The sequence below is a fragment of the Ictidomys tridecemlineatus genome, chromosome 3 (genome assembly GCF_052094955.1).
Source record: "Ictidomys tridecemlineatus isolate mIctTri1 chromosome 3, mIctTri1.hap1, whole genome shotgun sequence".
NCBI classification, from domain to species: Eukaryota; Metazoa; Chordata; class Mammalia; order Rodentia; family Sciuridae; genus Ictidomys; species Ictidomys tridecemlineatus.
In genome coordinates, this window is record NC_135479.1 from 5,735,286 (window position 1) to 5,758,177 (window position 22,892).

General features: G+C 53.6%; 1 protein-coding gene across 8 annotated transcripts in view; it reads right to left on the reverse strand.

The window, feature by feature from the left end:
- Positions 1 to 4,505: 4,505 nt before the first annotated feature.
- Llgl2 (LLGL scribble cell polarity complex component 2) overlaps positions 4,506 to 22,892 on the reverse strand; it is a 39,378-nt gene continuing 20,991 nt past the window's right edge. For 3 of the 8 annotated variants that reach the window (XM_078041684.1, XM_078041683.1, XM_078041687.1), the window contains 24 exons: positions 21,304 to 21,401; positions 19,561 to 19,642; positions 18,821 to 18,936; positions 18,305 to 18,463; positions 14,720 to 14,882; positions 14,431 to 14,563; positions 14,096 to 14,150; positions 13,392 to 13,546; positions 10,091 to 10,308; positions 9,919 to 9,986; positions 9,624 to 9,777; positions 9,433 to 9,537; positions 8,831 to 9,123; positions 8,591 to 8,741; positions 8,035 to 8,185; positions 7,259 to 7,375; positions 6,987 to 7,153; positions 6,333 to 6,597; positions 5,955 to 6,114; positions 5,674 to 5,702; positions 5,426 to 5,473; positions 5,201 to 5,243; positions 5,051 to 5,112; positions 4,506 to 4,851 (listed from right to left, as the gene is read on the reverse strand). In XM_078041684.1, coding sequence (XP_077897810.1) covers positions 4,844 to 4,851; positions 5,051 to 5,112; positions 5,201 to 5,243; positions 5,426 to 5,473; positions 5,674 to 5,702; positions 5,955 to 6,114; positions 6,333 to 6,597; positions 6,987 to 7,153; positions 7,259 to 7,375; positions 8,035 to 8,185; positions 8,591 to 8,741; positions 8,831 to 9,123; positions 9,433 to 9,537; positions 9,624 to 9,777; positions 9,919 to 9,986; positions 10,091 to 10,308; positions 13,392 to 13,546; positions 14,096 to 14,150; positions 14,431 to 14,563; positions 14,720 to 14,882; positions 18,305 to 18,463; positions 18,821 to 18,936; positions 19,561 to 19,642; positions 21,304 to 21,401 — 3,000 coding nt within the window. In that variant the 3' untranslated portion in view covers positions 4,506 to 4,843. Of the gene's footprint in view, positions 4,852 to 5,050; positions 5,113 to 5,200; positions 5,244 to 5,425; positions 5,474 to 5,673; positions 5,703 to 5,954; positions 6,115 to 6,332; positions 6,598 to 6,986; positions 7,154 to 7,258; positions 7,376 to 8,034; positions 8,186 to 8,590; positions 8,742 to 8,830; positions 9,124 to 9,432; positions 9,538 to 9,623; positions 9,795 to 9,918; positions 9,987 to 10,090; positions 10,309 to 13,170; positions 13,271 to 13,391; positions 13,547 to 14,095; positions 14,151 to 14,430; positions 14,564 to 14,719; positions 14,883 to 18,304; positions 18,464 to 18,820; positions 18,937 to 19,560; positions 19,643 to 21,303; positions 21,402 to 22,892 lie in introns of those variants that run through there. The other 5 variants (XM_078041685.1, XM_078041686.1, XM_013361619.4 and 2 more) reach the window with 5 other exon arrangements.

Sequence of the window (22,892 nt, forward strand, 5' to 3'; positions counted from 1 at the left end):
AGTGGAATCTTATCTCACTACTTTTTTTTCACCTAACAATTTCATTTGGAGATTTTATAATACATAGAAAACTTCCCTCTCTCCTCACTCCCTTGTTTTTAAATTGCATGGTAATCCAGCAAATTAATGCACCATCATTTAACCAACTTCTTGGTATGTATCTATATACTTATAGCTACATATAATTGTGTGTGTTTGTGTGTGTGTGTGTGGGATTCAACCCAGGAGCATTCTGCTTCTGAGCTCTATAACTCCAGACTTTTTAAAAAATTTGAGACAAGAGTCTCATGAAGTTACCCAAGCAGGCCTGGAACTTGCCATCCTACTGCCTCAGCCTCCTCAGTAGTTGGGGTTACAGACGTGAGCTACTTCACCCAGCTATTGATAGATAAGGATGCTGCCTCATCTCATCCTTTGCTTAAATTACAAAAAACACTGGAATTTCATCAGTATCCAAGTAGGAATAATTCTTAGAAGTAGACTTGCTGGACCGTAGGCTATATGTGTTTGTAATTTTGAAGATTTCCAAACATTATGGTTTGGTTATAAGGTGTTCCCCAAAGCTCCTGTTAATGCAGAAGTGTTGAGAGATGAAATGATCGGATGGTGAGAGGTGTAACCTAATCAGTCTGTCTTAGTTTGGCTGGTAACTGAAGGCAGGTAAACTGTGGCTGGAGGAGGTGGTAACCAGGGCATGCCCTGGAAGGGTGCATCTTCCGTGGCCCCTTACCAGTGGCCCCCTCTTCGGCTTCCTCGCTGCCATGAGCTTAGCAGCTTCCCTCCGCTGTGCCCTCCCCCCATGACGTGCAGCCTCACTTTCTGCCAGACCAACGGAGCCAGAGTCTATGGACTGAGACCTCTGAGACCATGAGCCCACAATAAACTTTCCCTCCTCTAAGTTGTTCTTGTCAGGTAGTTTGGTTACAGTGACACAAAGGCTGACTAAAACACCAAAATTTTCCCTCATGGAGATTGTATTAATATACATTCCCACCAGTAAAACAGAACAGGTGTCTCTGCATAGCATTAATACAGGGTGTCCAACACACTGAAACAAATAAAAAATATAAATAAATAAATAAGAAATTAAGTTTAATTAATTTAATAAATTAAATAAAACTATTAATAAATTATAAATAAATAATAAAATGAGTAAAATAATATAAAATTTGTTTTAAAAATTTAAATAAAATATGGGCTGGGGTTGTGGCTCAGTGGTAGAGCACTCACCTAGCACGGGTGAGGCACTCGGTTTGATCCTCAGCACCACATAAAAATAAATAAGTAAAGGTATTGTGTCCATCTACAACTAAAAAATATTTTAAAAATCTAAAATAAAAAAAGAAAAGTGGTACCAACACTTTGAAACAAAATCCCAATGCCTTAAATTCATTTTTCTATGGGAAAAAAAGCAGACTTCCCTCCTCTTAGAGACACTATGATCCTTTGAGACCTGTCTTTTTTCATCTTTGGGGGGTCTTCCTCTAGGACACAGGGTGGGGGGTCTGCTTCTTGATGGCTACACTGTAGTTCAACCCAGTCAGGCAGGATTCCCGAGGTCACCGGAAGGTCCCTGGGACATAGCAGCTGCTGCAAGAGCAGGTTCTGGGGCCCCAAGATGGAGCCAGCTGAGTTGTTGAGCCAAGGCCCAGGACCTGTCCCCTCAGGGACTCCTTGTCCCACTGACCCATCTTGCTCTGGCCTCTGTTCACCAGCAGCACCACCTAGTCCTGGAGCAAGGGAGGGAACATTCCAGATTGCAGCACTTTCCCTTAAATGCCTGCCTGACATCTGTTTTGCATATCTCCTTGAAGGAGCCTCAGAGGCAGCAGAGCAGTCTCACTTAGAACACCCCGAGGGCCACTCAGCCCAGAGGCCTGGTTAAGCAGAGTTGAAAGTGATTCATCCAGTGCTGTGTGCATCTCCAGGAGTCAGCTGTCCCCACAGACCACAAGCTCATGGGTAACAGCTGTGTCTGGAGACAGCTCTAAGCTGCACCCCTCACCATCAATGCTGCCAGGTAAACGGGCAGTGGTATTCAAAGCTTGAATCTCCCACACAAAGCAGAATGTAGGGTGAGCGAGGTATTTATTTACACAATGGTTCACTGCACAGCATTGAGAACCCTCTACAACCACAAGCAACGTGGATAATCTCGAAAATGCTGAGTGAAAGTAGCTGTGCATGAAAGAGTATCTGCTGCGTGATTCTATTTATTGATAGTGCAAAAACAGGCAGTGTGATTGAGAGTTTGCCCTGGGATGTGGGGGATGCTGTTTAGCACCCGGGAGTGTGTGAAGCTGTGCTCCTTTGACTTCTGCACTACCAGCACCTATTTTATAAAGACAATTCAGGGCTGGGCACAGTGGTGCACATCTGTAATCCCAGCTACTCAGAAGGCTGAGGCAGGAGGACTGTAAATTGAAGGCCAACCTAGGCAACTTAGAGACCCTGTCTCAAAGTAAGTAACTAAAAGGGTTGGGGTGTAGCTCAGTGGCAGGGCACCCTGAGTTTAATCATCAGTACTGCAAAAACCAATCTAGGAAACAAACCAGAAAGAGCTTGCTCACTGCTCTGCCCTGGGCAAACATGAATAATTGCAAAAAGCTAGCACTTTAGGGCTTAGGATACACCAGGCACTGTTCTAAGTGCTTTACTATGAAGTCATTGTATCCTTGAAAGCACACTGGTAGGTGCTATAAAGATGCCCATTTATGGAGGAGACCACTGAGACACACAGCCAGTCAGTGTCAGAGATAGACCGCCAACCCAGGCAGTCTGGCTCCAAAGGCCCAGCTGGAGAATGTGTGAGGTGCTGGCATCAGCCACAAAGCTCTGGTAGCTAGCTATGAGACCCTATTACAATGTGTCCTGTTCTTAGAGCAGAACAGAGAGCTATGTCCCCCTTCAATCTTCTACCTGCTTGGTGAGGTTAGGTGACCGCCTCTCTTCCTGTTGACTCAGGCCAGGACTTGGATCACTCAAGGATCAACCAGGGTAATCTTTCTTCTTTTTCTTTCTTTCTTTTTCTTGCTGGAGATGGAACCCAGGGCATCATGCATGATAGGCACACGTGCCACCACTGAACTACATCCCCAGCCCTCCCTCACACTGGGAACTCCTCCGGCGGCTGTGTTCTGAGCTCTCTGCGACTCCATTCCCCACGTCTTCCCTTGGGGAGCCAAATCCTTCTCTGCTGGCCTCACCCACTATTCACTTACTCTGACCTCCTTGGCTTGGGTGTTTACGAGGAGCTAGGTGCTGTGTGTTCTTACAGGCTCTCATTTAGTCTTTACAACCTTCTGAGGCAGGTCCTTCTATTATCCCTCTTCTATTTATTTTATATATAAATTAAGGCACACGAGGTCATCTGCCCAAGGTCACAGGGCCAGTCACAGACCAAGCTAGTGTTCAAGAGCTGGATCTGCCCAACTTCAAAGTCAAGGTGAACACCAAGCCTCCCACCTGTTTGGATGCCTGAAACCCTCAGATCTAAGTTGAGAACCCTGAATCCAGTTTCCTATGGTACATCTCCATGACCTCTGGAGCCAGCACCTCCCATCTGCTGGCTTCTCCACAAGGCAGCGACACTTGTCGACCTTTCAATGCCTCAATTTGCTCCCTATCACCTCTCCTGTGGACTGCTAGAAGGACCCCGACTCCTCTCCCTGTGCCAGCCTTGCTTCCTCCAATTCGCTTGCTAGAGGATCAGCTGCTTCTGTTTGCTCATGCCCGGCAACAGAAACCATTCGCCTCACATCCCAGCGTGAGGATGCCTTAGAACTGAAAGAAACCTGCCCGTGTCAGCTAGCACTTGAGCGCACTGGGTACTTAGGCAAGGCTTCAGTTAGTGAGCGCGGAGGTAAGCCTGTTTTTAAAGTCTTCCTGGTATTTGCAGGGGTGTGTGTTTTCTTTTTTCGAGACAGGGTCTTATTACATTGCCCAGGCTGGCCTTGAATTCCTCGGCTGACACAATTCTCCTGCTCCAGACTCTTGAGTAGGTAGAACTACAGGTGCTACCATCAAGCTAGGCTTGTTTTCAGCGTCCTATCTGATCTAATCAGGCAGACAGTCCAAATGGAAGCGCTGGCTCTCCGCTCTGATCCACAGTGCTTATGTTATCACGGTTTTCTTCAATTCTTGGTGTCTAGGCAGGAAACTTTGTGTCTCTTGACATTTGTTCTTTAAGCTAACTAGATAAAACAAACTGTACAACCTCTTAAATTCACAGCCAAAGCCCTGTACCTCTCCACAGGGGGTGGGGGAGTCCTGTTCTCCAGGTGGGACAGATAGACTTTGGATGGTTCACACTCGCTATTTATTCCCAAAGAATGAGCACTCAGTTATGTTCAGATACAAACAAGCATGGTGGGCTCAGATTCAAATGCTTAAAAAGCTGGTTCTTTGAGGCTTCCAAGGCTGGGAACAGACCCGGGGCGAGGCCAGGTCTGCTGAGACTTCCCATTTATTTGGACAATTGAAGTCAAGTTCTCGGACCAGTCCAGTCAAGAGGTAATAAGGTGTTTATTAAAAACTCTGTTTCACCCAAAGGCAGTTAAGATTTATAATTTAAAACCCAACCCACTACAAAAAGGGGGGGGGGCAGAGGAATAAAAACTGTGCAACATTGATAAAAGGACTGAGACAGACAAGGCCAGGAGGGGCTGCCCCAGGAGTGGGGTCTCTCCTCCTGCAAGGCCAGGAGCAGCAGCAGGGTGGAGACCAGGGGCACTCGAAGCCCATGGCCTGGCCCAGTGCACGGGCCTCTCCAGCAGGAGCAGCTCCGCCCTCTGAGGGCCCTCAGTAGTGTGTGTTCATCTTGCAGCTTGGTCACCTGTCCTGTTCACTCCGCTGTGGATGGACACGGGGGGAAAGCAGCTCATGATCATCCTGGGCAGGACAGTCACCCACTCCGAGCCTAAGCAGTTGTTTTCCGGGACATCCAGGGCATGTGTCAGGGCTAGGATGGCCCCAAAGGCCCATCAACCCTGGGGAAGGGGCCCAGCGCTCTTCCTCTGATCCCTACCCAGGAAGTGCCCTGAGTCCCTACCTCCCCCATTGCCGAGGCTGCATCCCACAGCCATTCGGTGAGACCGCCAATTGCCACAGCTCCTGCAGCAGCAAACACAGGGAGTCACCACCCACAGGCCCCTCCACCCTCAGTGCTCTCCGCCCCCTCTCCAAGAGCCTGGGGACTTACCCTCGGTCCCCCTCCAGTGTGCTCTGGATTTCCTTCAGGACTCCTGCAGGGCAGTGAGGCCTGGTGAGGCCAGCAGGGGCTGGGCCAGCTGGCAGCCTCTCCCCGCTTTGCCCGTCTTGCCCACCTCAGGGAAACAGCCCTCAGTTTCACCCTGGCCCTCCAGGCCTCACCCAGTATCCAGGAACACCCTTACCCTCCCTTCTGCCAGCCCCCACCCTGACTCACGCTCATCATTGAGCAGTGCGTGCTCCATCACCGGGCCGGGTTTCTTCTCTGGAAGGCAGAGGCAGGTGAGGTGGACCCTACCCTGGGTCCTTCTCTACCTGGCTCTCCTCTTAACAACGGTACACTTCCTATTCCCAGCCCCAAATCTCCTTGCTCACCTGGGGCTCCATCCCTCCCTTCCCGCCCCAGTCTGACCAAGTGTGGCCCAGGTGTTCCCCCAGGTGGTGGCCCCAAGAGGCCTGACTTACCCTCTCCATCACTTTGGCTCCCTGAGTTCCTGTGGGGGGAGAGACAGTGAGGGCCAGGAGCCTCTAAGCTCCTTACTCTGGCCCTGAAAGCCTTGGTCCCGTGAAGACTGTGTGGCATCAACTGGCCTGGCCTGCCACAGTACTGGGTCAGAGAAGAACAGAGCCAACAGAGCCCTTCTCTGAACTGGTGACTTGCAAGGGAGGAAGGGGGCCTCTGACTAGTCAGCAGAGAGGAGGCGGGGGGGACAGGCCATGCAAAGGTCTTCTGCCCTCCTCCTCACCTGGTTTGGCCCAAGGACTTGTCCGGGCCAGGGCCATTGCCATTGCTGGGGCGGCTGTGGTGCTTGGTTCTGGCAGATTCCACCAGACACCGGGGCTCGACCAGCCATTTGGTGGAAAGAGAAAAGCGCTCAAACTCCGAGGGCGAGATCAGGTAGAAACCTGGAGAGCAGAAAAGAACTGTGACAGATAAGGCGAGGCCAGGGCTCCAGGGCTGAGGCTGTGGGAGAGCTTCCCCGCAGGGGAAATTAGGAGACAGAACCTCCCTCTCTGCTCTTCACCAGGAGCCAGCTGGCCTGGCTGTCGCGGCCTCGCTGCTGTTCCCTCTCCAGCCCTCAGCAGTGCCGGGGAGCCCCCATCCACCTGCCCCGCCTGCACACCTTGGCCATATTTGGTGAAGACACAGGAGGCAATGCCGCTGACGTCCTCCCGGCGAATGCAGCTGTATCGCACCTGGGGCTTGAGCAAGGGCAGTGAGACCACCTGGATGTCACCCAGGTTGGTGAGGACCGCCAGATGGTGCTCCCCATAATCCTCGGCCCGACAGCTGCTGAAGTGGGCCACGCCAACCCGTCGGACCCTGGAGCCCTCCAGGGCCGTCAGCTTCAGCTTCAGCTTGGCACTCACCTTGGGCAGCGTGAACACCTGGGGCACAGGGCAGTGCTCATGCTGTGGCTATACCATAGTTCTCTTGCCCTGCCCTCAGCAGATGCTCCCCACCCTATCTCAGTGCCCGCCCTGCACCCAACTCTTAACACACAGTCACTGCACTGGACTGGGAGGACAGGAGGCTGCCGACCTCCACGTCTGGTGGTCTTCCTTCCCACAGTCTCAGGTGCTGCCTCAGTGTCCCTGCCTGAGCCTGGGGTCCAGAGAACCCATATAAGACCACTCCCCTTCTTTCCTGTGCCTTTGTCACCTACGATTAACTCCAAATAAAACTTTGTGCCCCAGCTTTCATGACTTGTGCCCAGGTGCTGAGCCCCAAAGAGGTCCCAGGAATTCCTGAGGGATCCTGCTGCCACAAGTGGTACCTTAAATTGTTCCTCTGACACCACAAGCAGCTGGTGGCTTCCCTGCATGTCTGGGCTTTTTGACAGGTCATGGGCCACTTCCAGGGGCTCAGGAAGGGGTATGCTGTGCCCGTCGAGCACCAGGATACCCACAACAGGCGCTCGGTGCATCAGTTGGATCTCCTTGGCTATAGAAAAGAGGAGGAGGCCCTATGGTGGGTGGCCAGGCTGGGGATACCACCTCACCCAGCCCAGGCAGATCAAGCACCCTGTACTCCCTGGTCAGCACTCACCCTGTTCCGCCCGCACTGGCTCATCCATTCTCCGATCAGCCGGGGGCACACGCAGGGAGAAGGCATAGACAGTACCTCCATTGGTGCCAGCCCACAGCGAAGGGCAGTGGCGGGAGCCTACGAAGAGGAAAAGGTTTGCATATCTAGCCTCTGGCTCTGGGAGTCGGGCAGGAACAGGCAAGCTGGGCTTCTGTCCTGTCCTGATCTTTAGATACCACGTGACTCCAAAGTCCAGTTAGCAAACTTTAAAGAAGTTTTCTCCTCTTCAAAATGGACATGCTGTAGGCCCTGCCCACCTCCCAGGAAAAGATGGGAATGTCCCTCTGACAACTGCATGGCGCCCGCACATGGATGGTCCCAAATCCACGACAGCTCAGCCCTAGCTGTGATGTGGCCGAGGATGCTCCCACCCATCAGAGGAGAAGGCCAGATAGTGGACATTTCCACCTGCCTATCAGGTACCAGCAGGCACCATGTCATCTTAACCCTCACAGATGCTCCAGAAAAGCATCCTCCATTCCACAGAGAGGGAAGCTGAGGCCAGAAAGGTTAAACGATGTGTCCAAGGCTCTATTTCTAGAGCGCGGTGGAGCCTGGATATGAAGCCAGGGCAACTCACTTGGAAGCCCAGGGAGGGGAGGGAAAAGGCAGATGGGGACTCTGATCTCCCCTGCTCACAATGGGAACCCCTCAGAAGTCGCAGACAGGCAGCAGCTCTCACGTGCTCTCACACCAGGGGTGTCCCTCAACCCCCCAACTTCAGGCAGGCCACTCACTGTCCCTCAGGTAGGTGTCGGCAAAGTAGAGGGTCCGGACAAAGCCTGTGAAGGAGTCTTCAGCTGAGCGGGCTTCGATCTTGCGCTGCACAGGTGCCAACTCCATGTTCTGCAGCCCCATCCGCTCGGGCTTGGTGTTTGCTGCCTGCATCTGCAGTGAGGTGGGTGGTCCTGAGAGAGAGGTCTGTTTCCCCACCCCAGGGGCACTGCTCGATGCCAATCCTCCCAGAAAGGCTGGAAGGCTGGTCACAGCCATGTCCAAGCAGACCTTGTACAAGTGGGAGGAACCTTGGAGGGAGCTTGCCTGGCCTCCCAGCACATGGTAGGGAAAGGGGCAGAATAATAAGAAAACAACTAATTTTTGCTGGGGACTCACCTCCAAGGTAAGCATTACAATCTTTTGTGCTTGGGGAAGCTGAGGCACAAAAGCAGTGTGACATACTGGCAGTCACAGTTAGTAGGGTGAGAACCTAGGTGGCCTGGATTCAGGGCCTCGTGGTCCAGGTGATGGCTGCCCTGAGCTTGGCCAGGGCTCAAGGGCAGCCTTAGGCCTCACCTCTCCTGGGGGGCCAGCTGGCCGCCGCTTCCGGCTAGACACTCTGCTGCGGCGCATCCGGCGGAATGACTGACGCAGGGATTTCTTGAGGGACTTTACACGGGACAGTGGGCCCTCCAGGGCTAGTTGGTCACTGGGGTGGAGGGTACACCTGGGGGACATAAGGTCATCAGTGCTGCCAGGGTGCAGGGTCCTCCCAAGGCCTTAGTCCCAGACCCCAGCCCCAGCCATCACACTCACTTGACAAAGACCTGCCGCCGCTGCTGGTGGTCAAAGAGGCCAAAGCCGTGGCTGGTGCCAAAGGCCACAAGCCGCCACTCAGAGTGCAGGGCCAAGGAAGTGACCACAGCTGGGGGCTGGCATTGTACCAACACAAAGGGCTGAAAGCCGGGCTCGAAGTACACGGGCCCTGAGCGGGCGGCCAGGCGCTCATGTCCCTTCCAGCGGTAGCCCTCCTGGTCCTGCAGCAGGTCGGCCTCCACCTCCTCCACAGCGTGCTCTGCCGCCTCGTCGTTCAGCTCCAGCACGAGCACCTGGGTGGGGGCAGATGTGCTCAGCAAGACCCCAGCATCAAAGGGCAGCAAAGGATCAGGACTCAGGTCCAGGCTCAGCCTCTGATTTTAGGAGGAGAGGGAAACAACCAACCTTCCTCTATGGGATCGAGGAACCTTCTAGGGGCCTTTCTCTATTGGATTGAGAAACCTCCCTCCCATGGGAGAAGCACAGAGAATGTGCACTCCTGGTGACACCTGTGGGTGGGTGCTCGGAGGCTGGTTCCTGTCCCTGCTGCCCAGAGTCACCCCAATGTTCCTCCACAATCCCTGTCCTGCCCAGCCTGCTACCTGCCCTGCCGTGCCTGCCACAGCCAGGTAGCCACTGTATTTGCAGAGGAAAATCTTCTGGATGCCCAGCCGGGGGTCATCACTGTAGGGGTCAAAGGAGCCCACCTGATGAGGGAGAGGAGATCTGTGAGCAGCCAGGGCCAGCCCCATCCTCCCCACCCCACCTCCAGCTTCCAGGTTCCTGGCCTCACCTTACGGAGTGGAGGCCACTCATCTTCGCCCTGGGCATTGAGGTTCTCGCTAGGGTCCGTTTCAGTGAGGAACACCCGCGCGGTGCTGAGTTTGTACAGCAATCGCAAGCAGACACCAGAGGCATCCCAGAACCGTACAGTGCCGTCCTCGTGCCTGTGGGCAGAGCCCACCTGTCCCCCGTGAGAGTGATGCCGGCTGGGGTGCCCAGTGTCTGGCACACACTCCTCAGGGCAGTGCCCTCACCCACCTTGCCCCTCCCCTGGGAGGAGGAAAAGTAGCATCAGAGTCACTTACCCTGTGAGCAGCAGGTCCCTCTGGGGTGGGGGTGGGGCCAGGCTGGTGCCACCATTGATGGGCCACTCCTGGAGAAAGAGACCAAGAAGTCCAGGACTGCTTGGCCCCAAGACGAGCAAGGCTTGGGTGGGGCTGGGGCTGGGGCAGGGGCAGGGGCCAGGGCTGGACCTACCATGGTGGAAAACTGAGCATTCTGCCGGCTGCCGGCGGCAATGATGTGCTCCCACAGCTTCAGAGGGATGTTGGAGACGTGGTGGGAGCAGGTGATGGCAGAGCAGTGCAGGGAGGCCAGGTAGGGTGGCTGGACAGATGGCCAGCCTGCTGTCCGCAGGTCGATCACCACCAACTCCTCTTCGGCCAGCACCACAAGGGCATAGGGGTCATCAAAGGCTGGGGTACAGGCCAAGGGTCAGGGCCCAGGAGCAAGCAGTTTGCCCCCGCCTGGCCCTGCAGAAAGAGCTACAGCGCTGGAGCCTGGAATCTGCAGGTGCAGAGAGCCCTTGTTCTTGGCTACAAGAACAAAATCTTTCACCTCAGGGAGGCAGCAGGTGTGGGGAAGCAGCCTGCCTGTGTCTGCGCTGCAGAGAACTAACTGGCCCAAAGCTCACAGGGAGGGACACACCTGGCTGGAACCTGGACTCCAGCCAAGGCTGAAAAGGTAGAGTCCCTGCCAGGAACGGAGCCCGTCCAGCCCTCTTCCCTGGTTCCTGCTCTCCCTATTCAGGCCACCAGCTGCGGCTGGGACATACCCATTGACGCTGTCCCTGCAGCAGCAGCAGCGAGCAGGCCTTTAGCATCCCAGCTGCCCATGGTGCATTGCCTTACTGCACACAACACCCTCTATTAGGCCCGACCCCAGCTGCCACTCAATAAACACGTCCTGAAAACTGGCTTCCGGGAGCCCCCCTTCCTAGGCCAGGCTGATCTTGCTGGGCTCCCACCTTATCCACCTGGAGAAACTGCTGTCAGCGGCCTGGCTGAGTGCTTCTGCACATTCTGGAAGCCTCACCTGGCTGCACATCTGTCACAGATGGACATTTTCTGCTCCGAGGGCTTCCCTGCATTAGCACCCCATCCCAGTGTCGCTGTCTGGCAGAGCCCATCCTGTCTCCCTCCACTTGCTCCCCTCCAGTTCTCTCCAATCAGGATTTTGTCCCCAGCAGGGAGCTTTCCTCTTGGTTGCCACGTGACCAGGTGTGCATCTTCCCCCAGCTGGGGCCCTCTTTTGCCTTTCTGCAGGTGCAGCATGCCGCCCACCCTCGTCTGCCAGGTCTCCTGCCTCTCTGACCAGCACTCAGCTTCCTTCACTAGATTCCACCAATCTCCGAGTTCCTACTATCTTCAGCATGCGCCAGGGCGGGTTTCCTCATGGCTGCTATCATGTCGTCCCCTGCGCTACGGGACAGCCTCACCTGCCCCAGGATTTTCAGAGCTCTGCATGGGTAACTCCAGAGCTTTCTTCTTTCCCAGGTCTCTGGTCAACATCTCCTCAAACTCGATTCCATTCAAGAAAGCCTGCTCCTCCCTGTACCTTCTCCAATCTTCCTGAGACTCGAGCCAACACCCCTTCCCATCCTGATCCTATCTTTCCTCCATGTACCTCCACCTAGACAAGGGGTTGACAAATCACAGCCCAAGGGCCAGAGCTGGTCCACTGCCTGTTTCTGTAGGATGATGCACTGTGTATGCACTGCCCATGGCTGCACTTGCTCTACAACGCAGGACTGAGGAAAGGGGGCAGGGACATCATTTGTTACCCAGTCCTTCACGGGTCTGGGCCAAGGTCAAGGCTGACTGTTGGAACACTCCAAACCCAGCCATGTTCTGTGCCCCCATCCCAACCTGAGCTTCAGCATCCACCCTTGGTTCCCACCTCCACCCCATGGGAAGTTCCCATATAGATCCTTTCCGAACAGAGGCCAGACTATGGCACCTTTGCTTGGGGCTCTCACCTCTCTCAGAATATACCTAAAGGCCTTCCGAGCCTCTAGTTTACAATCTGGCACTGTCCCCGTCTGGAGTCACTTCCCTCCCTCTGTCTACATCTCACTTGAGCAAGCAAACAGCTCTCCTGACTTCAAGTCTCTCATCCCAGGTCCCTGTGGGGCCTACCTTGCCCTCTAAGTTCATTCCAGGGGTGGCCTTGCTGGCCACCCTGCCGAAATCAGCACGGTCACCTGCTCCCTGCCCCTGCCCCCTCACCTGGCTTTGCTTTTTTCTTGCCTCTGATGTTATTATCAGTTTTTCCCCTATTTCCCCACACTTGAGTAAGCCCTACCAGAGCAGGGACTTTGCTCCTGGGATAGGGCCTGGCGCGTGGTGGCTGCTTACTAAATAAGAAAGTCTGCCCGGCAAAGGCCCATGGCAGAGGAATCGCACAAGAGACTCAGGGTGCCCACACCCTGCCTGAGGGGAGTAGTTCTGATCATGCACTCAACTCAGGCCACTGGGTCCGATTTGGTGACACAGATGGACAATCAGAGGAGCATGGCCAGCCCTAGAAGGCCTTGGCTTTGCTTTGTTTTGCATTGCTGGGATTGAACCCAGGGGTACTGAGCCACCCCCCACTTTTTTTCTGATCTTGAGATAGAATCTCATTAAGTCACAGGCCAGCCTCGACTGTATGATTCCTGCTGCCTCAGCCTCTAGAGCAGCTGGGGTCACAGGCGTGCGCCACTGTGCCCAGCACACCATCGGTTTTCAGTGTACGGCTCAGTGAGTTTCTCTTGGGAGGATCCTCTGCTGGGGATCAGAGGATCCAGTCAGCCAAGGTAAGTAGGGGGAGGCCACAGCCCAGTAGATCCCAGGCCCTGTCCCCACATGGCACTGACTGGTTTGAGGAAGGCAGCTCTGGAGCCCTGCTCTCAGCATCAAGTAAGAGGAGGAAGGAGGGGCCAGGAGAAAAGGAAAAGCAGGCTTAGGTCTCTTCTGTGATGGGGACACCAGGGCTGGGTGGGTCACTCACTAGTGGAGGAGGCCACCCTTCTGGAGAGCTCCTAGAGGCCTCCTTGTAGGTGTCAACATCAGCCCTTGCTGGTCTTGCCTGTCACCCATTTATGAGGCTGACTCAGAGCTGGCCCCACAGCCAACTGCCGCCCCACCCAGAAGGCAGGCTTCACTGTGTCTCAGCCCGGACCTTCTTCCTAAGCTTGGTGGACAGTAAATCTAACAAGGCGGATCTGTCCTCACTGGGCTAAGTCCCTCAGAGCCTAGGAAGGGCAAAGAAAGTTCAGGGCAGGCAGGAGGTGTGACCTGGTAAGGATGAAGCTCCAGGCTGTGAACGCAGTTGGGAGGACACAGGGAGGGAGAGAACGGAGTGACATGCCACTGGCCTTGGTGACACTTCGTAGCACTAAGAAGGATCCAGGAGGGTGGCTGTTTCGGCATGCCTGTGTAGGACCCTCCCCTTTATTTATGTGCCTACCCAGCACCTCCCACGCCTCGCCCTCTGACCACTTTTGACGCTTGCCTACCGGCTGCAGGGTCCACCTCTGCCAAGACGGTGAAGTCAATGACACGGGAAGTGAAGTCGAAGGCTACCTGCTGGCCATTGTGGATCACTGAGATGCAGTGGCGGTCCCCGTAGCTGGCACGTGGCATGCCGCCCTGGAAGATGGTGAAGGGCAACCTGCGGGTATAATGGGAAGGCTGGGCTGGGCTCCGCACCACGCAGGCAGCCTGGAGCTGGGCCTGTGGTATGGCTTTCCAGAGCACAGAGAAGTGGCCAGCCTTTATGCAGAGCCTGGGGTGGGGTCCCATGCTGGGAGGTAGGCCAGTCTCAGGGTAACTGGAGGGGGCAAGGCTAGACCCCAACCTCATGCCCACTGCAGCAGCCCAGGAGAACCTGGGGTCAGTCAGGATAGGCAGCCTCCAGCTGAGTCCCTGCCTCTACCTCAGGCCTTCCTGCATCGTTCGTTCTGAAGAAACAGGCCTGTGACTAAAAGGGTCTGTGACCTGCTCACTGAGACCATCTCTCTGGGAGGGTGGAAGGAAGGTGTACGGATAGATTTTGCAGCCCCTGAGAGGCATGGGTGGAGAGCCTGCCCTTCCCTGCCTACCTAGCACCCAAGACACACCTGCAGTTGTTCCCTAGGACCATCTCCCCAAGTAGTCCTGAAGCCTCTCTAGCCCTGATGGGAGTCTCTGGGAGACAGAGAAGACAGAGCACCATACCTACCCCTGCCTGGTGGTCAGCCAGAAGATTTTGGTAATTGCTTTGCAAGGAAAGGGACCTAAAAGAAAAGTGGTCAGCTGGAACAAGCATATGCCGGTTCCCACCAGCACAGATTGCTCATGTGCAAGGACACCTCACACCCAAACCCTCATGTGGATCTGGGCTGGGGAGTCTCATTGAGCAGTTCCTAGAGACAGCCTCAGTGGGCATCCAAAGTCTGTGTGGCTTTGGATCAAGCCCCCGAGTCTCTCTGGGCCCAGGTTTTGCTTCTGTGAACAGGGTACTCCATGTCTGAATTCAGTATTCTAAAGGGACTCCTCAGACCATGAGGCACTGACCGTAAGGCATGGAGCTGCGCAGGGGCTCAGGTTGCTGGGCCTGACTGGACACAGGCCACTGGCAATGGCTGCCATCAGAGTGGCAAGTGACAATGAGGCGGCCATCCCGCTGCCAAGTGACATTCTCCAGTTGCTTTAGAGGGGGAGAGGGAGAGAGAGCAGTGGGTGGGACTGGGGCAGTGTTAGCAAGGTCTGATCCTTCCCCTCCCACCTGCTGCCAGCGGCTGCACTGCCAAGTGGGGGCTGGGGAGAGCCACAAGGTATCGACCCGTGTCGGGGCACCACCTACCTGGTTACTGAGGAAATGACAGAGTACACGGCTGCCCTGCAGGTCCCAGATGACAACAAGGCCTCGGCTATAGCCGATCAGGACCTGGTTGGGGTCTCGAGGGTGCTCCTGCAGAGCCTCCACCATCTCAAACACTCGCCGGTGGCGGGCCTCTTCTGGCAACCTGGAGAGGACATGCAGTCAGCCCACAGCAACAGTGGCAGCCTGTGTGCCATCACGGAAAGGTGGCCAGGACACACTGATTTAAAAAATAAATAAAACCCCAAGAATGCCACCACAGGTGGTATAACCATAACGAAAGGCAAGGAAGCGATTTCTGGAAGTCAACCTGGAGGAGGGATGGAGCAAGAAAGAGGGAGCTGTGATGAGGAAGGGCATGTGGGGACGCTCAGGGGCTGGCTACAGGGAGGATCACTCTTAAGAATCATGCAACCATACGGTCATATTTAGGGCATTTCTACAAGGAGGTGGTATTTCACAAGAAAGAAATTTTTATTTTATTTTTTTTTAAAGAGAGAGGGGGAGAGAGAGAGAATTTTTAATATTTATTTTTTAGTTATCGGTGGACACAACATCTTTGTATGTGGTGCTGAGGGTTGAACCCGGGTCGCACGCATGCCAGGCGAGCGCACTACCGCTTGAGCCACATCCCCAGCCCAAGAAAGAAATTTTAAAGATCAACAAAACTCTATATTACTTGGCCCAGCCCTAGAACTGACTTATCTTCCTCTTCTGGATCTGGAATGCTGACGTGACTCTGGAGATACTGAGGCCAACAGAGAACCATGAGGCAGCAGACATGAGACCGAGACCCAACACCAAGAAGTCAAATGGGAGCCTGGACCCTGAAGCCACCCCTATATTGCAAATCAAACCAAACCAAACCTCTCAGCTTTCTCATACCCTATGCTGTAAGCAATGGCTTCTGTGGAATCAGAATTAGCACTGGGAGTGGGACTTGAAGGGTCACTTTCACTTATTTGTAAAGTTTTGATTTTTGAAGTGGATTCCAACATGAAGTACTACTTTGTGTGAGCACTCACACGTGTACACATGCTCTAGGGACTGAAGACACAGACTCTTGCATGTGAGGCACAGGCTCTACCAATGAGCTACACCTGGTCCTGGTAAATTACTTATTAAAAAAAAAAAATCTCTTAAAGAATCACACCGGGGCTGGGGATGTGGCTCAAGCGGTAGCGCGCTCGCCTGGCATGCGTGTGGCCTGGGTTCGATCCTCAGCACCACATACAAACAAAGATGTTATGTCCGCCGAAAACTAAAAAATAAATATTAAGAATTCTCTCTCTCTCTCTCTCTCTCTCAAAAAAAAAAAAAAAAATCACATCATCTTGGAAAACACACTGAAGCATCTGGAAGAACAACAGAAGGAAGCTGCATGGCTGGACAGCGGCTGCTGCACATCCCGGTGACTGTGCTCCACATCGTGCCCACTGGCATGTGACTTCATGCCACCTAAGGCACGCTATTACTTAAACACTGGAATAACCCCATACACATAATTTTGCATACTATTTTTCCCCTCATCCAATGAGACACGGATGTTCTCTCATGTGTTTGAACATCATTCAAGGCTTTTTTTGGGGACTGGGGATTGAACTTAGGGGCACTTGACCACTGAGCCACATCCCCAGCTCTATTTTGTATTTTATTTAGGGACAGGGTCTTATTGAGTTGTTTAGTGCCTCGCCATTGCTGAGGCTAGCTTTGAACTCACGAGATTCTCTTGTCTCAGGGATTACAGGCATGCGCCTGGCCGCAAGGCCTTCTTACTGAAGGCAAATGATGTCTTTATCTTTACAGAGCTGAAGGCTGCTGCATAATCAGATAACGCCCAACCACCCCACCTCTCACCACTGAAAGAAGTTCTGGAATGGTCATTGCCACACCTCTGTCTTTCCTTTTTTCTTTCTTTCTTTTTTTTTTTTTTTTTTTAATATTTTTAGTTGTAGGGCTGGGTTTGTGGCTAAGTGGTAGAGTGCTCACCTAGCATGCGTGAGGCACTGGGTTCGATCCTCAGCACCACATAAATATAAAGATACTGTGTCCACCTAAAGCTAAAAAATAAATATAAAAAAATTTAGTTGTAGATGGACACAATGCATTTATCTATCTATTTATTTATTTATGGTGCTGAGAATATCTGCTAAGTGAGAAAGGCACTGGAGTTTGTACACAGAGGGACCCAGCCCCATGAGCTACCTACCAATGTGTAGCTCATTGGTAGAGCCTGTGCCTCACATGCAAGAGGCTGTGCCTTCAGTCCCTAGAGCCCCAGCCCTAGCCCCACCTGTGTCTTTTGTATATATTTCCCCTCAGGATAGTGACATGCTCAGAGTCACAGTCACCAGAGTTGGTCACTTTTTTTTTTTTTAAAGAGAGAGTGAGAGAGACAGAGAGGGAGAGAGAGAGAATTTTAATATTTATTTATTTTTTAGTTTTCGGCGGACACAACATCTTTGTTTGTATGTGGTGCTGAGGATCGAACCCGGGCTGCACGCATGCCAGGCAAACGCGCTACCGCTTGAGCCACATCCCCAGCCCAGAGATGGCCACTTTAAAAGCCTAGGCAAGTGTGGTCAAAGTGAAGGCCAAAGGAGGATTTAGACTGGAGGCAGCCTCTCTGCATTAGGCCCCTCCTTGCCTCCCCTCAGATCAGCTAAGGGGCGGGGGCAGGGCAGGGCTGGGCTCTGAGGGTCACTTGCTGAGGAGCAGGTCCTCCCACCAAGGTGCCCACAGATGGCACCCAAGCTGGGCCCCAGTTGTGCCCTCCTGGTGTCCTGCAAACTGCTCTACCCTGACCTCAGGCACACTGCCCCAGCCCTACCCTGCTAAGTGAGAAAGGCACTGGGGTTTGTACACAGAGGGACCCAGCCCCATGCAGGAATCCTCCCAACCCTGCCCTGGCCAGATGGAACCTGCTTCAGTGACACTCAGGGATGTGGAGAGTCCAGGCTGCCAGCTATGTGCTCTAAGCCTGGCCTAGAGCCCTCTAGGACCAGGGCCCCTGTCCCCTGGGACTGCAGAACATTCTGTCACTAGCAATCTAGCCCCCAGCAAGCCCAGGCAGGCTCCGTGGTCTCGCTTTGAGCCTGCCTCCCTCTGCTGCCATGTGGTCCTGGAGCAGCAGAGCACTGGCCACCTCAACAAACCTACAGGCTTTTCAGCCATGGAACCTGCACCAGTGGAAGCTCAGCATGTGCCCCAAACATAAGGCACAGCAGGAGCTGGCCCAGTGGAGCAGGGTTTGGGTCCCAGCTACCCTACTGCACAGCCCCCAGATTTTGAGACATACAGTCTCAGGGAAAGGACACTGGACTGAGTTGGTAACTTCACACCAGCATTTTGGGCCTCACTTTCCTCACCTTTAAATTAGGTGACAGGTTACTTCCAAGATCCCTGTTAGGACTATGATGCTGACATAAGGGGTGAGAGATTCTCAATTTGGGGGATAGGTAGAGAGTTGAGGGTTTCCCTTCCTGTCCCCAAAGACTTTCCAGGAGGAAATAAACTCTTGAGACATATCTGGGGACCAAAGGGATAAGGCCATGTCCAGTTGCTTACCGCTGCAGCACGGCCTCTGAGCTGATGGTCTGGTCCTCCAGGGCGCGGAAGCCTGGCAGTTGCACCACAAACACGTTGCCACTCTCGGTGCCCAGGTAGAGCAGCTCTCGGGAGGAATGAGGCAGGACGACAGTGATCTGTGTGGCACTGGGAGCAGCCCTGCCAATGTGGACAGCTGCCCGTGAGTTGGCTGCTGCGGAGGCAGGAGGGACCCAGAGGATAGGGTCCTTAACAGCCCATGGAAGATAGGCCCCTCATGGTCTTTAATGGTTCAGAGCATCTCAACCAGGAAAACCATATTAGTTACTTTCTGCCAAGGTGGGAAACAGATGGTAGAGTGCTTGGGCTGGGACCCTCCTGCATGATGAGGCAAGGGTGTAGGTGGAGGCTGGAGCATGGGTACGCAGCAGCCCCGCACTGGCATGCAGATAACACAGCCCTCAAAGGACAAGCCTGCCTCAGAGCTGGGTGTGAGGAGTAGGCTGGGCAGGGAGGGGAAGGGGCCATCCTCCATACCCTGGGGGGCCACGCAAGGTGAAGCTCTCATCCTCCTGAAGCTCTGACACACCACCTTTGACCTTCAGGCTCCACAGGTGCAGGCTGTTGTCATCTAGCAGGGTGACCAGCTGGCACTGGGAAGGGAATGCATGTGGGGACAGGAGTGAACCCAGGGCTGCTTAACCACTGAGCCACATCCCCAGCAACACTCCTCATCCCTTTTTTTTTTTTTGAGTACTGGGGATTGAACTCAGGGGTACTTGACCACTGAGCCACACCCCCAGCCCTATTTTGTTTTGTTTAGAAACAGGGTCTTACAGAGTTGCCTGGTGCCTTGCTTTTGCTGAGGCTGGTTTTGAACTCTTGATCCTTCTGCCTCAGCCTCTCAAGCTGCTAGGATTATAGCACCATCATGCCCAGCTGCCCCCATTCCCTTGAGTCAGAGTCTCACAAAGTTGCTGAAGCTTTGAACTTGCGATCCTCCTGCCTCAGCCTCCAGAGTTGCTAGGATTACAGGCGTGTGACATCCTACCCAGCTGGGCCAGTTGTTTCAAAGAAGCCCAGGACCAAAAACCCCCAGCTACTCTCAGAGTGGCCTGAAAGCCTCCAGCTAAGAAATGGGAGGTGGTCTCATGTTTTCCCAGCAGCCTCAAACTCCGACCCATGCCTCCCTCCACACACCACTCTTTCAGGAAGATGTAAGGGTATAAGGGCAGGGAGAAGGCCCTCAGCCCTCCCCTTCCTGAGTCAGCCCTTACCTGGCCAGGCAGGAAGTGGATCTGCATCACAGCATTGTTCTCCCGGTGCAGCCCCATGAACTCCACCCCTGGGGCACCATAGCTAGGAGAAGGCTCAGGAAAACCTTTGAAAGCTGGACCAGCCCTTGCTAGCCTGGAGCTGCAGGCTCTCTGGCCCAGGAGGCAAGGAGTACAAACAGAGAGAAGGGCTCCCCCTCCCTCCAGACATCACTTCCCATGTGCAGGCACCTGGGGTGAGGGCAGGCAGCAGTGGCCCTGGTCTAGGAACCTCAGCCAGTGACCTGATCTCTGAAGAAGAGTTTTCCCAGCCAGGTGTGTGGGGGGCAACTCTGTAGAAAGATGGAGCCCATCTTGGTAACTCTTAGGCTGCCCCCCTACAACAGGCCCTTCAGCCAGCACCTGATAGCACCTTTGAGAAAACATAGGCACCACTGCAGGCCCACCCCCAGCAGTTTTGGCCTGCGTCTTGCACCAGAACTGGTAACCAGGATATATGGCTGTGGCCTGGCAATGATTAACTGTGGAGAAGGCTGGAGTCGCAGCACCTGTGCCCCTGTGCTGTGTGTATGCCAGCCCAGCCCTCCTGGGGACTCTGCACCCTCCAGCTGCCCCAATGCTCTGACAGAGGAGCAAAGGCCTACCTACATGAGGTGCCGGCTGAGCTACTCAAGGCAGTCCCCATCTCCCAACTGCCCTAGGCCCCTCCTAGCTCATCCGGAAATGCAGGTCAGATAGCGATGGGGGCCCCAGATGCATGGCCTAGGCCATGCCTGCCGAGGAAAAGTCTCAGGGGCAATCTTTCTTCCTGAAACTTGTGGACTTGCCTCCAAAATAACCAGAGCCCCCAGTTAACCAAAGCTGAGGCTTTGGGTAAAAAACCACCCCACTGGATGACAACCAGCCTCAGCCAGCGGAGGATGTCCCTGCCAAGCAGGATCCATTATGCTCTCTAGAAGAGGTGCTGCCCCTCACTGAAGGCTTTCCCTCCCTGTGACTTCTGCTTTTTACCAAGGAAAAAGGTAAACAAACAAAACCACTTCCAGGAGGTCACCTGCCCCCACTCACTGCACTTAGGGCAACTACCAAGCGGGAACGTGGGACTAGAAGAGTCACCTGTAATTTTTTTTGGTAGGGGAGCAGGTAGCCTAAAGGAAAGCAGGGGAAGAAAGGCCAGGACTCCTTGAAAGGGTTGGGCCTTTGGAGAGACCTCCCAAAAAAACCCCACCATTGTAGCCTGGGCCAGGTACTAGGATGGCAGGCACCCACCAGGCTCTGGTCCTGACACTGGTGTCAGGCCCTGCTCTTTGGGGCCTAGCCCTCAACATAGCCCTTGCAAAGCAGGCCTCTGAGACCCACACCCTGTCAAGGCAGAAGGAAGGACACTGGGGCCAGGCTTCTCTCTTCCCAGCGTGGTGCCTGGTTGCACAGAGGCTCACTCACCCAGTAGGGCTCCATTCTTGAAATATCCAGCTGTGGGTGAGAAAGGGAACCAAGGAACAAGAGGAGACTAAACAAACCCATCCCTCCCCAGTTACAATCCTAGAAGAACACACAACAGCTCACCATACCCAGTCCTCTCACCCCTCCAACAATTATACCCCATCCCCCCGGAAAATCATGTTCAAAACCAGATCAGGAACATCTTGCTCTTATCCCAATAGCCCATGGGTTAGGAGAGAGAAGAAAAATCTCAAATCTCACTCCCCCCACTTGCTGGTGGGAGCTGGGCACTGGAAAGGATACAGCTTGACAGCTCCAGAGCGGGTGCCGATGGCCAGTATGCGCAGGGAAGGGCTGTAGCCAAGGGCACTGGGCTGGTGTGGGAAGCCATGCTCCACGGTCTGCAATAAGAGGCACGAAGACCAAACATGTTCATGTCCTTGTGTCCCCTCTGCCTTGCCATGGCTGGGGCTAGTGATAGATAGGTGGAGCCACAGCCCAGAGTCAGCCCAACAGGAAGGAGAGGGCTGGGCCCTTTCACACCCCTCCCATCCACGCCCCACCTCTGCGGCCCATTTCTGACCCTGACCATTACTGCATGCTCTTATTCCTGGCACCATGCTGGCCACCTAATACTCCATAAGACCCCCAACTCCACCTGTGCACCCTGGTTGTTGACAGGCCTACCCCACCCTCCTGCGGTAGGGTGTGGAGTGGCACCATGGAGACATCGGTCCCTCAAGAAAGAAGTCTAGTGGTGCTACAGCTCCAGGTCCACCCCATACCCTGAGAGCATCCTGGCGTCCCTGCCTGAGTCTGGACTGTCCAAGGCCCCCTCTGCCTCCAGCTTGCTGCCTCAAATCAAGGGCCCTCGTTGTCACAGTTCTTCTCAACCACCTTTCCAGACAGGCAATTTCTGGAGCATGGTTGCAGGTACATGCTTTTGTTCATTTCTTATTACAGAAGTAACATACACTGTAGAAATGTTGGAATGTATTAAAAAAACAAGAATTACCCTTTGATCCCCCAATCAGAAGTACTCCTTGCTAACTTGGGAAGTATATCCTTTGAGTCTTTTCTGTGCTTGTGACTGTACACGTGTGTACATTTACTTGTTTTGTGGTACTAGGAATTGAACCAGGGTACTGAAACACTGAGCCACATCCTCAGCCTTTTTTGTTTTGAGACAGGGCCTCGTTAAGTTGCTGGGGCTGGCTTTGTTTTTTTTTTTTTCAAATTTGTTTTTAATATTTATTTTTTAGTTTTCGGCGGACACAACATCTTTGTTTGTATGTGGTGCTGAGGATCGAACCCGGGCCGCACGCATGCCAGGCGAGCGCGCTACCACTTGAGCCACATCCCCAGCCCCAAAAGCACATTTCCCTTTTTTTTTTTTAATTTTTTTAATATTTATTTTTTAGTTTTCGGCGGACACAACATCTTTGTTTGTATGTGGTGCTGAGGATCAAACCCGGGCCACACGCATGCCAGGCGAGTGAGCTACCGCTTGAGCCACATCCCCAGCCCCACTGGGGCTGGCTTTGAACTTGGGATCCTCCTGCCTCAGCCTCCCAACTTGCTGGGATTACAGGCAAGCACCACTGCACCTAGCTTAGTTTATTTTTAATGAGGTTTTCTTCTGTTTTTCCCTCGGCCTTTTTTTTGTGTTTTTTTTGGCAGTATTGGGGAAGAACCCTGGGCCTTGCATGTGCTACCACTGAGCCACACCTCAGCCTGTGTAGTTTATTTTTTTAATTTTTATTTTTTTAATATTTATTTTTTAGTTATAATTGAACACAATATCTCTATTTATTTATGTGGTGCTCAGTCGGACCCAGGGCCTCTCACATGGGAGGCGAGCCACCACCCAGCCCCAAACCCATGTAGTTTAA